The sequence below is a fragment of the Electrophorus electricus genome, chromosome 4 (genome assembly GCF_041902795.1).
Source record: "Electrophorus electricus isolate QZ-2024a chromosome 4, ASM4190279v1, whole genome shotgun sequence".
Taxonomy (NCBI): Eukaryota; Metazoa; Chordata; class Actinopteri; order Gymnotiformes; family Gymnotidae; genus Electrophorus; species Electrophorus electricus.
The window spans coordinates 34072534-34085515 of record NC_137500.1 but is presented as its reverse complement, the minus strand read 5'-3'; the positions used below and the strand labels follow the sequence as shown (position 1 = coordinate 34085515).

General features: G+C 45.0%; 1 protein-coding gene across 4 annotated transcripts in view; it reads left to right on the top strand.

Moving 5' to 3' along the window:
- Positions 1–12982, top strand: part of LOC113574661 (hyccin 2) — a 40386-nt gene that overhangs the window by 21431 nt on the left and 5973 nt on the right. For 2 of the 4 annotated variants that reach the window (XM_027005741.3, XM_027005739.3), the window contains exons 4-12: positions 460–561; positions 2938–3117; positions 5086–5166; positions 7015–7130; positions 8642–8737; positions 9525–9641; positions 11036–11123; positions 11406–11562; positions 12368–12493. In XM_027005741.3, coding sequence (XP_026861542.2) covers positions 460–561; positions 2938–3117; positions 5086–5166; positions 7015–7130; positions 8642–8737; positions 9525–9641; positions 11036–11123; positions 11406–11562; positions 12368–12493 — 1063 coding nt within the window. The other 2 variants (XM_027005742.3, XM_081713438.1) reach the window with 2 other exon arrangements.

Sequence of the window (12982 nt, the reverse complement as noted above, 5' to 3'; positions counted from 1 at the left end):
TGTGGGGTGAATGGAACCAGAAAAAATGCCTTCCTGAAGCGTACACACACACACACACACACACACACACACACACACACACACACACACACACAAACAAAAGCAGATAGGTGCACGCAGACCAGAGTCTAGGACATCACTCACCTTAAGCACAATAAGACTCTGTGTGGTTGTAAGTGATGGAGTGAAATGCCTGGGGTAGCCGAGAACCTCGTGGTCATCTGTTCCAGTCAAAATGGCACAGACCTAACCGCAGTCTTTCGAGAGCCTGAAACAACTTCACAAAGACTTAAAAATAAACCAGTGACAGTTGGAACAGAAATGATTGTTTTATACAGCTTACCAACAGGTACAGTTTGCATATGATAGAGCTTACTTGGAGAGTGCTGGCCATATTTTCAGCATCCTTATTTGTTTTTGTTCTTGTTCTCTCTCTCTCTCTCTCCCTCTCTCTCTCAGACTCTACCTGCCTCTCAGTTATCCAGCTATGCAAGCACACTCTCTCAGAAGAAAAGCTTGGTACCAGCCCTCTACAGAATCATCCAGGACCCGAACAGTGAGGTGAGGCTGGGTGGTGCCATTTCCTTTCCTCCTTATGCATTTACAGCCACTGAAAATAACCACGATGTGCTCAGAAAACCTCCCCACCCAGTTTCCAGAGAAATGGCCTCCTTACTGGCCTCTTTATTTAGCTTTTAGCTGTATTTTATGTGTGTACATTTTGCACACTCCCCATCTGGGTCCGTTCCGACCACAGGAGCACTGTGGGTGTTATTTAGATGGTGGGTCATACTTCAGCACAACAATGACAGTCATAGTAGTTGACATTGGTTTGAGTTTTTTGTGCCCAGCAGTGTGGGTGGTGTTTTTATATGTGTTGGTGTCATCGCTGGGTTTAGTGTAGCCTGCCACCTAGCGAACACTGGAACAGTGGGGAGTGTCAGAATCCTTTGCTCACACACACACACACACACACACACACACACACACACACACACACACACACACTGCCGTACAGGCTGCACACCAGTAACGGTTTGTTGGAGTCAGGTTCAGCAGTTCAGGAGAGAGATTCAGCTTAAAGTGCTTTAAAATATATCAGTGAATATTTTGAGTTTGGTTTCAGTTGAGTGGCTTAGAATGAATGGGAAGGGGAGAGACCATAGTCTAGATGGGTTCTGTGACGGAGACCATCACTTAGGATGGTTAAATGGGTGCTCTGGCTCAGAACAGCTCTCTGAGGCTGGCTGGAATCTAGTTTCCCCTTTAGTTATCTCTTCACCCTCGTACTTTCAGTATGATTAGTCTGGGAAACTGTGTCCCATTAGAGGCCTGTGAATGAGGCAGTTCTTCTTTTTATTGCTCTTCCTCCTTCTACATGCATCACTCCCTCCCTCATCCTCCCTTAACTCTCCCTTTCTCTTCCTGCTCACTCTCTCCAACACTCATATTCACTCATTCTGTCTCTTGCTCCCTCTTCATTTTAAAAAGCTCAGTTGGCTTGACTGTAATTTTACAGGTTTGTAAAAGTATAGTAAACACTCAATGCCAAAGGTTTGGTGAAAACTTTTTTTTTTTTTTAAAGCATGGGTTTAATAGAGCATATTTTCTATTCAGGTTTGCAATAACCCCACATTGCAGACAATCTGAGATTCAGCCATTTTTCTTTGCAAGAAAATGGAAAACTTAAAGAACAACTGCCGGAATGTTTGGAACAGTGATGTGCTCTGCTCATTTTCTGTCATATTGTGACTTCAGCAAATCGTCAGTATTTATACTTTCAAGGTGTTTAAAAAAACTTTTCTAGTATGTGCTCTTGACACCAGTTTGCGAAAAGCCAGTTGTCAAATTATTATTTAAGGCCAAACCTCAACTTTGTGCCAAAGAAGACACTGTGAATCATGAAGTGCCACCAAATGAGCTGGAAGCATTAGTACATTGGTGCTTTATGTTAACAAAACCTCCACAAAAGGTTTCCTGTGTTCTTTCTTTCAGCTGTTGGTGCCGATTTGCCAACAGATGTTTTCCCTTCCCAAATGAAACATTAAAAAAAAAAAAGTTTGAGTCATAACAAAAATACAATGGACTATTTATTTACATGTTTAATTTACATTTTTAATGAGTCTCATTAATTTTGGGCAGTCTAGTGGCAAATGTATTCCATTCTCTCTTCCACCAACTTGCTCTATCGGAATAGACAGAAATGCATATGGTAAGGCTGAGCAGTGAATACAGGCACCAGAACAGAACTCAGGGCAGGCAGGGAGAGTATTTGGATAGAATAGCAGATCTGTATGCTAGTTATGGAATTGATGGCAGCATGATCACTGATGCCCAAAATATGGTACATACACATATATGTATAATATAGTATTTCTCCATGTTATATTTTGATCACTGATAATGTTGACATTTTGCATTTAGGTAACCAAGTGTAAGGTAGAATATACTGCCACGTCTCAGAGCGAGAGTTGTGCGTTTGTGTGTGATACTGAGAGCATCGCCGGTTGGAACAGATGACAGCGTGGGTGTATCAGATCAGACAGGGACAGTGGGAATGTTGGCCAACGACGCCTTTGCACGCGCTCTTCTTCCAATGCCCCTTCCGTCTCCTCCTCGTCCTCGGTAGCAATGCATCACCACCACCCTCCAGGCACAGTCGGAGGCGCACTGTACCATTAATATTCCACGCGTAACTAGCGAGAATACCACCTTAAGCTGTGACCGAGGAGCAACTGGGACTCCGTAAGACAGTTTGCTGAGCTTATAATTGCTTTCTTTATTAGCTCTATTGGGCGTCAATAAAGCCGGCCTTGTACACTGCTGCCTGTGTTGTAATGCCTTGTGATTGCTTGGCAATGCAGACGTTGACCAATCCTTGACTGTGTTGCTAAGTATAACTAAGATAATGCTGGTGTCCTGTGTGCTTTCTTGCAGCTGTTGGAGCCGGTTTGCAATCAGCTGTTCGAGCTTTACCGAAACTCAGAGGACCGCCTGCGCAGATTCACCCTGCAGTTCCTGCCAGAGCTAGTATGGGTGTATTTGCGCCTTATGGCCAGCAGGGACCGCCAGAGCAATGGCTGCATCGAAGCACTGCTGTTGGGCATCTACAACCTGGTGGGTAGGAAGCATTTGATTGGTGGAAGAAAGACTGTAATGAGCACCCTTGGTTATAAAACCCTTTTCTCATAAATAACGGTGACAGGTTTTTGGTCCATATGAATATGGACATGAACATAGTCATGACAATTTAAAAGGAATCTGGATAAATGGATGGATGAACGAATAAATGTTTTCTGGTTTGATCCATTGTTAATATAGGAAGTGAGGAACAGGGAGGGACTGATGGTTGCTTGTAGAGTTGAAGGAATGAATGCAATTGTGAGGACTGGCTGTATGAGTGGATAAACAAATGTGTTTAATGTGGGCTGTTTGTAAAGTTAAACCATTCATTTCTTTACGTAGCTATCTATTGTCTCAATGACTATGCCTCAAGTTTTTGCATTACATCCTAGCACTAATCCTATTCATCATATGCAGTAGAACAGCGGTACAGAATACGACCGCCGACTGCCATGCCATGCCATGAACGCCAGGATACTGCCAGGCAGCCCAAACCTAGACAGGAGCAATTGAGGGCTAAGGGCCTTGCTCAAGGGCCCAACAGCGGCAACTCGGCTGTGGCGGGGCTCGAACCAGCAACCTTCCAAACACATGTCCAGCACCTTAACCACCAAGCCACCACTGCCCCACTAATCCTATTAATAGTCACTAATTATTCCATAGTATTATGTAGAATTGCCTAGCTGCAGGGTGTAGGCTGATCAATAGCCTAACACACCTCACTCAGGTTACAGTTGGGGTGGTGGTAATGTCGTGGGTAGGACTTTGGGTTATCAGTTGGAAGGTTGTCTACCTTGCAGCCACTGTTGGGCCTTTAGGAAGGCCCTTAACCCTCTCACCTCCAGGGGTTCTGTAAGTGGCTGACCCTGCGCTCTGACCCCAGCTTCCAAAGAGGCTGGCACATGTGAAGACTGCATTTCATTGGCTTGTACTGAGAAATGACAATAAACTGCATCTTAATCTTAAGTTGCTCACCCCAGTCCTTCTGACCCACTGCATGGCCGTTAATGCTCTAACACAACACCCAGTATATTTGTACCAAGCTTTCAGTATTCTTAATGGCTCCATAAAATGTGGACCATGTGGTAGGTCCCAAGGACCAGGTGGGGAATCGTGGCATTTGCTTGTAGCGAATGTTCGCAGTGTTGAGCCTATGCTGGACAGGCCTGCAGGTGTCCCAGATGCAGCCAGTGCTCTTATGTGATGGGATCTCGCTGAGTGCACCAGTGGAGCAGCAGCAGGCTGAGACCGAGCGTCCTGTGGCGGGGAAGTTAGCGCTGCGAGCGGTGGCCACGCAAGCTCCACAGAGTACAGCGCGCTTTCATACTCGCTGCAGGAGTTAGTGGAGTTATTGCTAGCAGGCCAACACATGCACCACGGGGCAGCATGTGGTAGCTCAATAAGGACATGGAGCATGTGGAGAGGATTGGAACAGTGGTCGTCCTAGAGACACACACACACCCACGCTCCTCTCTACCTGCAAACCCATGTGTAATTACATGTACACACTAATGCACGAAAGAAGTTGAAATTATATACACACATGAGTGATATAATTTAAATACACATATCTTCACTACCCACTGTGTTAGAAACGCTGATTAGAAACAGCTTGTCCATCTATGGTTGGACACTACAGCTTATCTGTTGCATTAGTGCATTATTTCTGCTGGCCTTCTTTTTCATGGCTTCTGACCATGGTCCCTCTGTTGACTGGATCATTTTGGGTGACATTTGGAACCCAGCAGACACACTGATATGAGGCCAAACTCCAGAAACTGCTGGGTTGAGAATGGTCTGCTACGATAGTTCCTAATAAACTGTCCTATGTGTATTTCTAACAAAAATGAGTGGGCTTTCACTGTTACATAAAAATTAAAATGACACTGTTCAGCTAGTCTCTATAAGGTTGGTGTGGGCCCACACCGGTGTTTCTTTCATGGAATGCCTTTTATGTTGCAGGAGATTGTGGACAAAGAGGGAAACAGTAAGATGCTGTCGTTCACCGTTCCCTCACTGTCCAAGCCATCTGTGTATCATGAGGTAAGGTCACAGGTGTGCGTGTGCGTGTGCGTGTGCGTGTGTGTGCGTGTGTGTGCGTGTGCGTGTGTGTGCGTGTGCGCGTGTGTGCGTGTGCGCGTGTGTGCGTGTGCGCGTGTGTGTGTGTGTGCGCGTGTGTGTGTGTGCGCGTGTGTGTGTGTGCGCGTGTGTGTGTGTGCGCGTGTGTGTGTGTGCGCGTGTGTGTGTGTGCGCGTGTGTGCGTGTGTGCGTGTGTGCGTGTGTGTGCGTGTGCGTGTGTGTGCGTGTGCGTGCGTGTGCGTGCGTGTGTGATGACCCCATTACAGGTGTGGAGGCTGTTGGACATTGGGTGTTCTCACCATACCCGGGAGGGGGGCTTGTGAGACTGCCGCCCTTTTGGCGGACAGAGGCGGTGTAAGGTGGTGTCCGCCCACACCACATCCTGTACTGCTAAGCATGACTCCGCATGCTGTTGCCCCAGCTTTCGCTGCCTCAGAGCGCAGACTCAGTGCTTGCTGAGGGGTTTTCCGAAATGTGCTGTCTGTTTTCCGGTTTTTCTTGGATTGACTGATTTGCTGTGAGCTTAATGTTAATGCATGTGCTGAATGGCAGAATCAGAGGGAAAGAGTTTTTAAGTTTTATAATCTTGGGCAGTTATTGGAGCTTTACTAGAGCCAGGGCTGAGGAGGTTTTTTTTGAGGTAGTGGTGTCATATTCATCAGAATTCCCTTTGGTCTATTTATATCTTACTATTCATTTCTCCATTCATTCATTGCCTCTCTTTCTCTCTGTCTCCGTTTGTCTAGCTCACATCCCATTGTTTTTCCAACAAGTTTCCCTTAGTGCTCTTCATTTCATTTGTGAGAGACTCTGGAAGCCAAAACCCCACTGCACAGATAATATATGTAATGTAACTTTAGCTCTGTCTCAAGCTCAGGCAGTCTTGCTCAGTGGCAGCATGCTGTTGCATGATGGCCTAGTGGAGGCACTTGGTTTTGCACTTTGTCTACAGGCAGCTGGACGCATAACTAATTTATCAAAAGTAATTACAAGCATGAGAGCCTTCACTATTCACTCTCAGAGAAGGTTACTTCATGGGGAAGTGTATATGTGCATGCAAGTGCGCGTATGCTTTCACGCACAATAGCATATTTTTCTCTATTGGCACACCACACATCACACACCACTTATCTGCCATGCATGCAGTGGATGCAGTACTGGGCCACAGTGTGTTCTCACACTGCAAATGCCTCTCTCCGTTGCTCTGTAGCCACGGCGACACAACTTTAGCGAAGCAAAGCTCAATTGTAGCAGAAGTACCTAGTGCTAGGGCAGCAGAATGAGCAAGCCCGTGAATCTGCTGCTGCTTTCCCAGTGCTGTTCACGCACGGCACCCAACATGCCTACTCTTGATTTTCTACATTGAAGGTATAAATTAAAAAAAAACAGCAACAGTATCAAAACCATGAAATAACACACGATTCTTCAAAGTGGCTGTTCTTTACTTTGACTGCGGTACTGCATGCTGTTGGTATATATGCTGTTTCTCTTAACCAGCTTCATGAGGCAGCCACCTATGATGCTTTTCCATCAGGCTTGAAAAAATTCTCACAAGCACTTGTAGGGTGAGGCACTGAAGGTCTGAATGAAAACTAGTTGCTGAGGGGGCATTTAAAAATGAATTACATTTTTATTTGTTGAATTATTATGTTTAGGAAATCTGCTCATGTATATGTTATCAACACTTTTTTTAATTTGTCTAATAAACAAATTTATTCTTAAACCATTATATTAATATGCCTTTAAGACTTTGAAACCATGCACTCAGTCAGGTTTCTCCAAACGTGTGTGTTTGTGTGTGTGTGTCCTCAGCCCTCCAGTCTTGGTTCTATGGCTCTAACAGAAGGAGCTCTCTCTCAGCATGATCTGATCAGAGTGGTATACAGTGGGATGCATCCTCAAAGGGAGACCTTCACCGCTCAGAACAGGTAAGACACACTTCTGTATGCAACACTGCCCTGGATAAGAGCATCTGCCAAATGTGAGAAATGTAAATGTCTGTTTCTCTCAAATATCACTGATCGATCTAGTTGTGTCTCAGATATTTCCCATTGATCTCTCTCTCTCTCTCTCTCTCTCTCTCGCTCTCTCGCGCTCTCTCTCTGTGCGAGTGCTGAGACTCAGTCTTACTTCCTCTTCTCCACAGGTCCTGTCCGTCTGCTTACTCACATAACGTCTTGCATTTTTTTGGTTCTATTTCTTCTGTTCTGTTTTGTTAGTTTTTGTTTTGTTTTGTTCTAGTAAAATATTTTCAAGTCACATGATTTCATATTGTTAATCTTAATTAACACGCTTAATGTCTGGGGCGAATGTAGCCCCAATTCAAGACTCCCGCTAAAGCCCTGATGGGTTCTAGGTGTCGCGTTGTCATTTCAGAATGTGGTCATTTACAACTTGTTTGAGTCCAGTTGAAGAACGTAGGTGCGGTTGGCTGACGGTATGCCATCATATATATGATCCAGTATGAGCTCACATTCACTGGTGGCTTAAGCCCATTTGACACCAGAAGCTGTGCAGCGAGCAGAGCAAGACCCAGCTACCCCGCCGCGCTTGCTGTTTCACACCGGACGCGACTCGCTGCAGTCATCTCCGTGTATAGGGACACAGTGGAAGCTGTTCCTGCAGTGCCAGTGGCAATGGGGATGAGGCTTACATTTGCCTAATGCCATGGGAATGATGATAAAATATGTTAGACACTCGGTGTCGGTGACTATATTTTTCCTGCATGGTTTAATCAAAAACAGCTTCTGTTCTAAGGAGTTGTGTCATAGTTTTACTTGGAAAAGTTAAAATGATGATGAATAGTAAAAAGGTTACCTTTAGCTTAGACCGTTTTAGAGGTTTGTATTAATGCTGCTGCATAAAAATACCACCCAAGCTAGCTATTTGGTTTTTATTATGGCCCTAGCTTGCATGACGCAGCAGGAATACTTCATCTTGTAACAGCTACTTCTCCTACTTAGAAACTGCTGGTTTGTCGCGTGTACCCATAGTGTATGGTGCTTATGGATTCTGCTTGCCACGAATTTTAACGCTGTGCTGACGTGCCGCACGCTTGGTATAAAAGGTTACACTGATTAACGTAGAGGTGTATTGCGTCTGGTGTAAAATGGACATTATGCAGCTCATGCACTTCAGAGGAGGGCTGCACGATATAGACAAAATATTGCATTGCGATTATTTTTTTACATATCGCAATTGTAGTAAGCCTTGCAATATTTCCCTCTGTTACTCCACCATTATAAATGGTTGTGGGCGCTGAATTAAAAGCAGGAATGCTGTGCGTGCGTGCGTGTGTGCGTGCGTGCGTGCGGGCCGTGCACGCGCGGCTGCTCTGCCCCGCTGCTGGTAGCTGAATGCTTCCATTTACGTGTACGTTTACATTTAGAGCATTTAGCAGATGGTCTAATCTTAAAATGCTTGTCATCTTTGTCTGCAGGTTTGAGGTGCTGGCTTTCCTCATGCTGTGCTATAACTCAGCGGTGGTGTACATGCCACCTTCCTCCTACCAGGCCGTGTGCAGGATGAGCTCACGGTAAGCAAGCCCCACACTGTCCCGAGTGGGGCGGGGGTCATGGGGTTGGGTCTGGGCAGACTAATAGGAGATTAAAGATCACCTGAAGCTAAATGGACTCAGGCTTTGGGGAGGGGCTGATGGCATATAATTTGGCATACTGCCAAGTCCTGACCTCATGACATTTTATAGTTTTGGGGGAACTATATCACATCACACTCCCACGTACGTGTGTACTCTCTGGTGAATCATCTGTGTCCAAAAGCACGAAAGTGCTCTTCATTGCTTATCTGAGCATTAACCCGCTGCCTGAAAGCCAAGACTGGATAAGAGCTGAGAATCTGTTAATACCAGTCAAATGAGAAGCCTTAAGGTAGCATAAGCAGCAAGGCCATATTCCTCAGCACAGATCCCAGCTGGGCTCAATTCACTGTCCCTTGCTCACTTATTTCCTGTTGGGTAATATTTAAAACTGCTCCTTAGTGGGTTAGTAAGATTTAAGTTGGTTTTAAGTTGGGCATTGATGCATTTCATCCAATTTATGTGGACTTTTTTAATCCAATAATGTTGCACTGTAAGGAGAGTTGTATGTTGGAGTAGCTGAGTAATGGTCTAATGGTGAAATTTATTCTACCATCTTATGACATTTGACTATTTATTTATTTATTTGACATTTTTTTGTTGAAAGTTTAATGAAATTGCTGATTCATGGTGCTTTACATTAACCATGCTGGTACCTTTCTCAGGTTCTGTCAGAGTGCATGCATTTGTGCGGGTGTGTGTATCAACAGTGCTGTATATTTTCCAGGCTCTGTGTGTGTGGGTTTCCACGGCAGCAGCAGAAGCTGTGGAGGGAGCCGTGTAACCGTGTCGTGCTGGACCCTGAGTTCATGGTCCAGATGCTCACTTCTGTCTACCATGCCATGTAAGCATGTTTTTAAAAAATCACTACACCCTTTTAGCCAAATCTATTATGCTTCAACCTTTTAACTCTTCAGTTTTAACACAATGTTCTGCATTAGTGAATGTGTATGCGACCCAGTGGAGTACAAAAGCATGCTTAATTAAACAAATATGATCCAATTAAAACGGATGCTTTAGAATGTGCATGTTTTTCCCCTAAGCAATGAAGACTGGCAGGTAGAAGAATATGCCAGCTTTCTTATTGATAAATCAACTTACCATAGCAGCAGTACATTGACTCGCTGAGCAGTTGAACTTGAATGGGTGGAGGAAATGGGCAAGTTAAACATACAAGAAGCACAAGTTACATGTAGAGTCGATACAGTGAAGCATGTTTCCAGTTTCATTCCCACATTCTTAGTCCCATAGGACACACACACTATTGAGAGACCCCAGTTAGCACTGCCTTTATTCCATTAGTCAGACTCTGGAGAGCAGCCAGTTTCATTGCCCCTGTAGGCGGTCACTGCTAAATGTGTTGGAGATGACAGTGGAGACTCTGCTCCAAACAATGGACTGATAAGAGGTTAAGACATTGAGAGCGAATGAGCAGGTCAATACTCACTGAAAGCCTCCGTGATGGTCAGGAGATACGTTTCCCACTGTAAGGCATTGATGAGAGAGTGTGAATAACCCCATTTTGGAGCGCACAACGGTACGTGAAGCTTTAAGGTGTGCCCCGTTGGCCCTCCAGGCCTGGAGTTTAAAAGCTCTTCTGCAGGGGCTATATCTTTTCCTTTTCTGGAGCGGGAGGGAGAGAGCTAGCCTGGACTCGAAGGAGCTTCTGGTGCCCATCATCATGAGGAGAGAGTGTTTTGCTATAGTGATGATGAATGAGACAAGAAGACCACTGCCGTGTACCGCACTGCCTCCTGTGTCAGAGTGCAGCACAAACCTCAGTTCAAAGGGAGACATTCAGATCCTTCCAGTTCCTCTCGTCTGTCGGTGAAGGGAAATCCTCCGATTGTCACACGGCAGGCGTCTGGGCTGCATCGTCACTGCAGATGAAGGCATACTTAGTATGTTTTAGCTTTCCAATAGGGCTGCTGCTGGTCTTTAATCCCCACCGGAACACAGACCTAAGGCACTAAGTGTCACTAAGGCAACAGACTTTAAATCACAGAGTGAAAGAAAATATGTTTCTGCAAGTGGACTTAGCATGTGTTAATTTCTAAAAGATTTTGTTTGTGACTTTTGCACAAGTGGCTTGAATTAAAATGGACTGATTGTAGTGCAAACACCTGTACTGCTTTGCTCACTTATTCAGCTTGTATACAAATAAACACTACTTGTACTAAGACGTTACATTGCAGGTCTGTGGGTAACTCATTACTTGACTCTGTGTGTTTGTTCCAGTTATAATGGGGAGTGGGATCTGGGGAGGGAGGCGCTGGATGATATCTTGTACAGAGCACGACTGGAGCTCTACTCGGAGCCACTGTTGGTGAGAGCTGCTACTACTGCACATAGATTCCTGTAGCTTCTCTCCATGAGGATGCAAAAAGCACAGCATGTGGTGCAGACTTTTTTAAGCCAAAACTAATGCACACGTCTTTTCATATTTATCTCTGCAATTTAGAGTTTCCCAAAATAAATAATGTTGGGGCAGTTTACATCATTCATTTACATCAGGTGTACTGCAACCAAACATATGAAAACTGCGGTTTGCCATTGGTTGTTTCAACCAGCCTACATGGTGAATTGTCCCCTCGCTCTTCTTCCTCAGTTGGGGAATGCAATGAAGAGCTCCTTGCCAGATAGTGCTCCGGAGGGCTCTCGTGGACGGAAGGTCCTGCAGGTGGAGATCACGCCCACTGTGAGCAGAATCTCTCGCTCAGCCATCACCGCAGCGTCTATCCGCAGGCTCCGCTGGAAAAGGGCAGGTAAGGCAGCCAATGCCTGAGCTGGGAACAGCGTCCCCTGTGGTTTGTACTCAGGTTGATTGTTTCTGTTAGTCAGGTTTTGTTCAGCTGATTCTGCTAGCAAGCTATTATAAATTAATTAGCTAATTAGTTAAATTAGTGAGCAAATTTGAATCAACCTTTGCCCATGTTGATTTGCCCATTAGTATTTAAAATGATCGTATTAACTGAGCCATTCTCATTAGGACTCAACATCTGCAAGGACCCCCTCGGAAGCGTGTGGTACTCTGGTTCATGCCACTGGGCTTTATTTTTCACTGTTAAATCCTACTCACACTAGAATACAAACCTGTGTTTTTGCGAACTCTTCAACTGGGTTTCAGTTGAGTTTTTACATCAGGCAGTCAGTCAGGCCCCTTACATGCAATAATCAGTTCAATCACATCCCCAGGACTGAGCACTGGGAATTCGTACTATTCCATACAACAAAACATCAAGTTTCCCATTTGCTCTCGGTAGAGGAAGTAGAGTTTGCACATCTCCCACTCTGAGAGGTTCTCTTCTTCCCCTCTTTTGACTGATTGTTAAACTCTAACCTCATCATCTGTGCAAAATAGTATGTTTCATGTCCTTTTTTTCATAACATGAAAGTTGCATTTTAGTGTTCTTGTAGTGTTGTTGTCTTTTTTTTTTTCTTTTGTTGTTTGAATCTTCGTGGTGTGACTGAATCTGTCTGCTGCTGCAAATGACCCATTGTCAAGTGTTTTGTGATGGAAAGGAACAGTACTGACACTAAGCAGCACATTTCCCACCTGTTGAATCACAGAGTGTTTTGACTTCTCAACTGAAGGCGAGTTCAACCTCACCGTGCATTCCAGTCGCTACTCCCCCAAGGACCTGGCAGCCAGTCCTGTACGAGAAGGGAGGGGCATACTCACAGTCACACACGAGGGTAGGCGCTTGCGTCAGGGGCAGAGGTAGTGCACGGAAAAGGAGCCTCATTTCAAATTCGCTCCAATAACATTTGCGCTTTTTGAGTACCCAAGTTCTGCTAGTTGCTTATCCAGAACTAAACATTAGCAAATGCCACTGTGCCTTTCCTATAGCCTTACTCATCCTGGACCAGTGCTAATTACATTAATTCTTTTATGCTGGGTTGGGTGAGGTGTGGATAGGTACATGTACATGTGCATGAAACCCCACCATTATTGGATCACCTTTTGACCTTTGCATCTTGTCACTCTATGTTGGGTTCTGCCCATTGGTCACTGACTAAGCATGCTTAATAAGGTAGGTGACGCATAAATAAGGTGCACTTTTACCTGTCACTAAGAGCAGCAATGAGATCTGCATTGCTTTTCCGCTTAGCAGAGTTTAGTGGTCCTGGCTTCACAGGTCTGGAGGCTCAAAGCCCATCTCTTTTCTGGAACTGCTTGCCCAT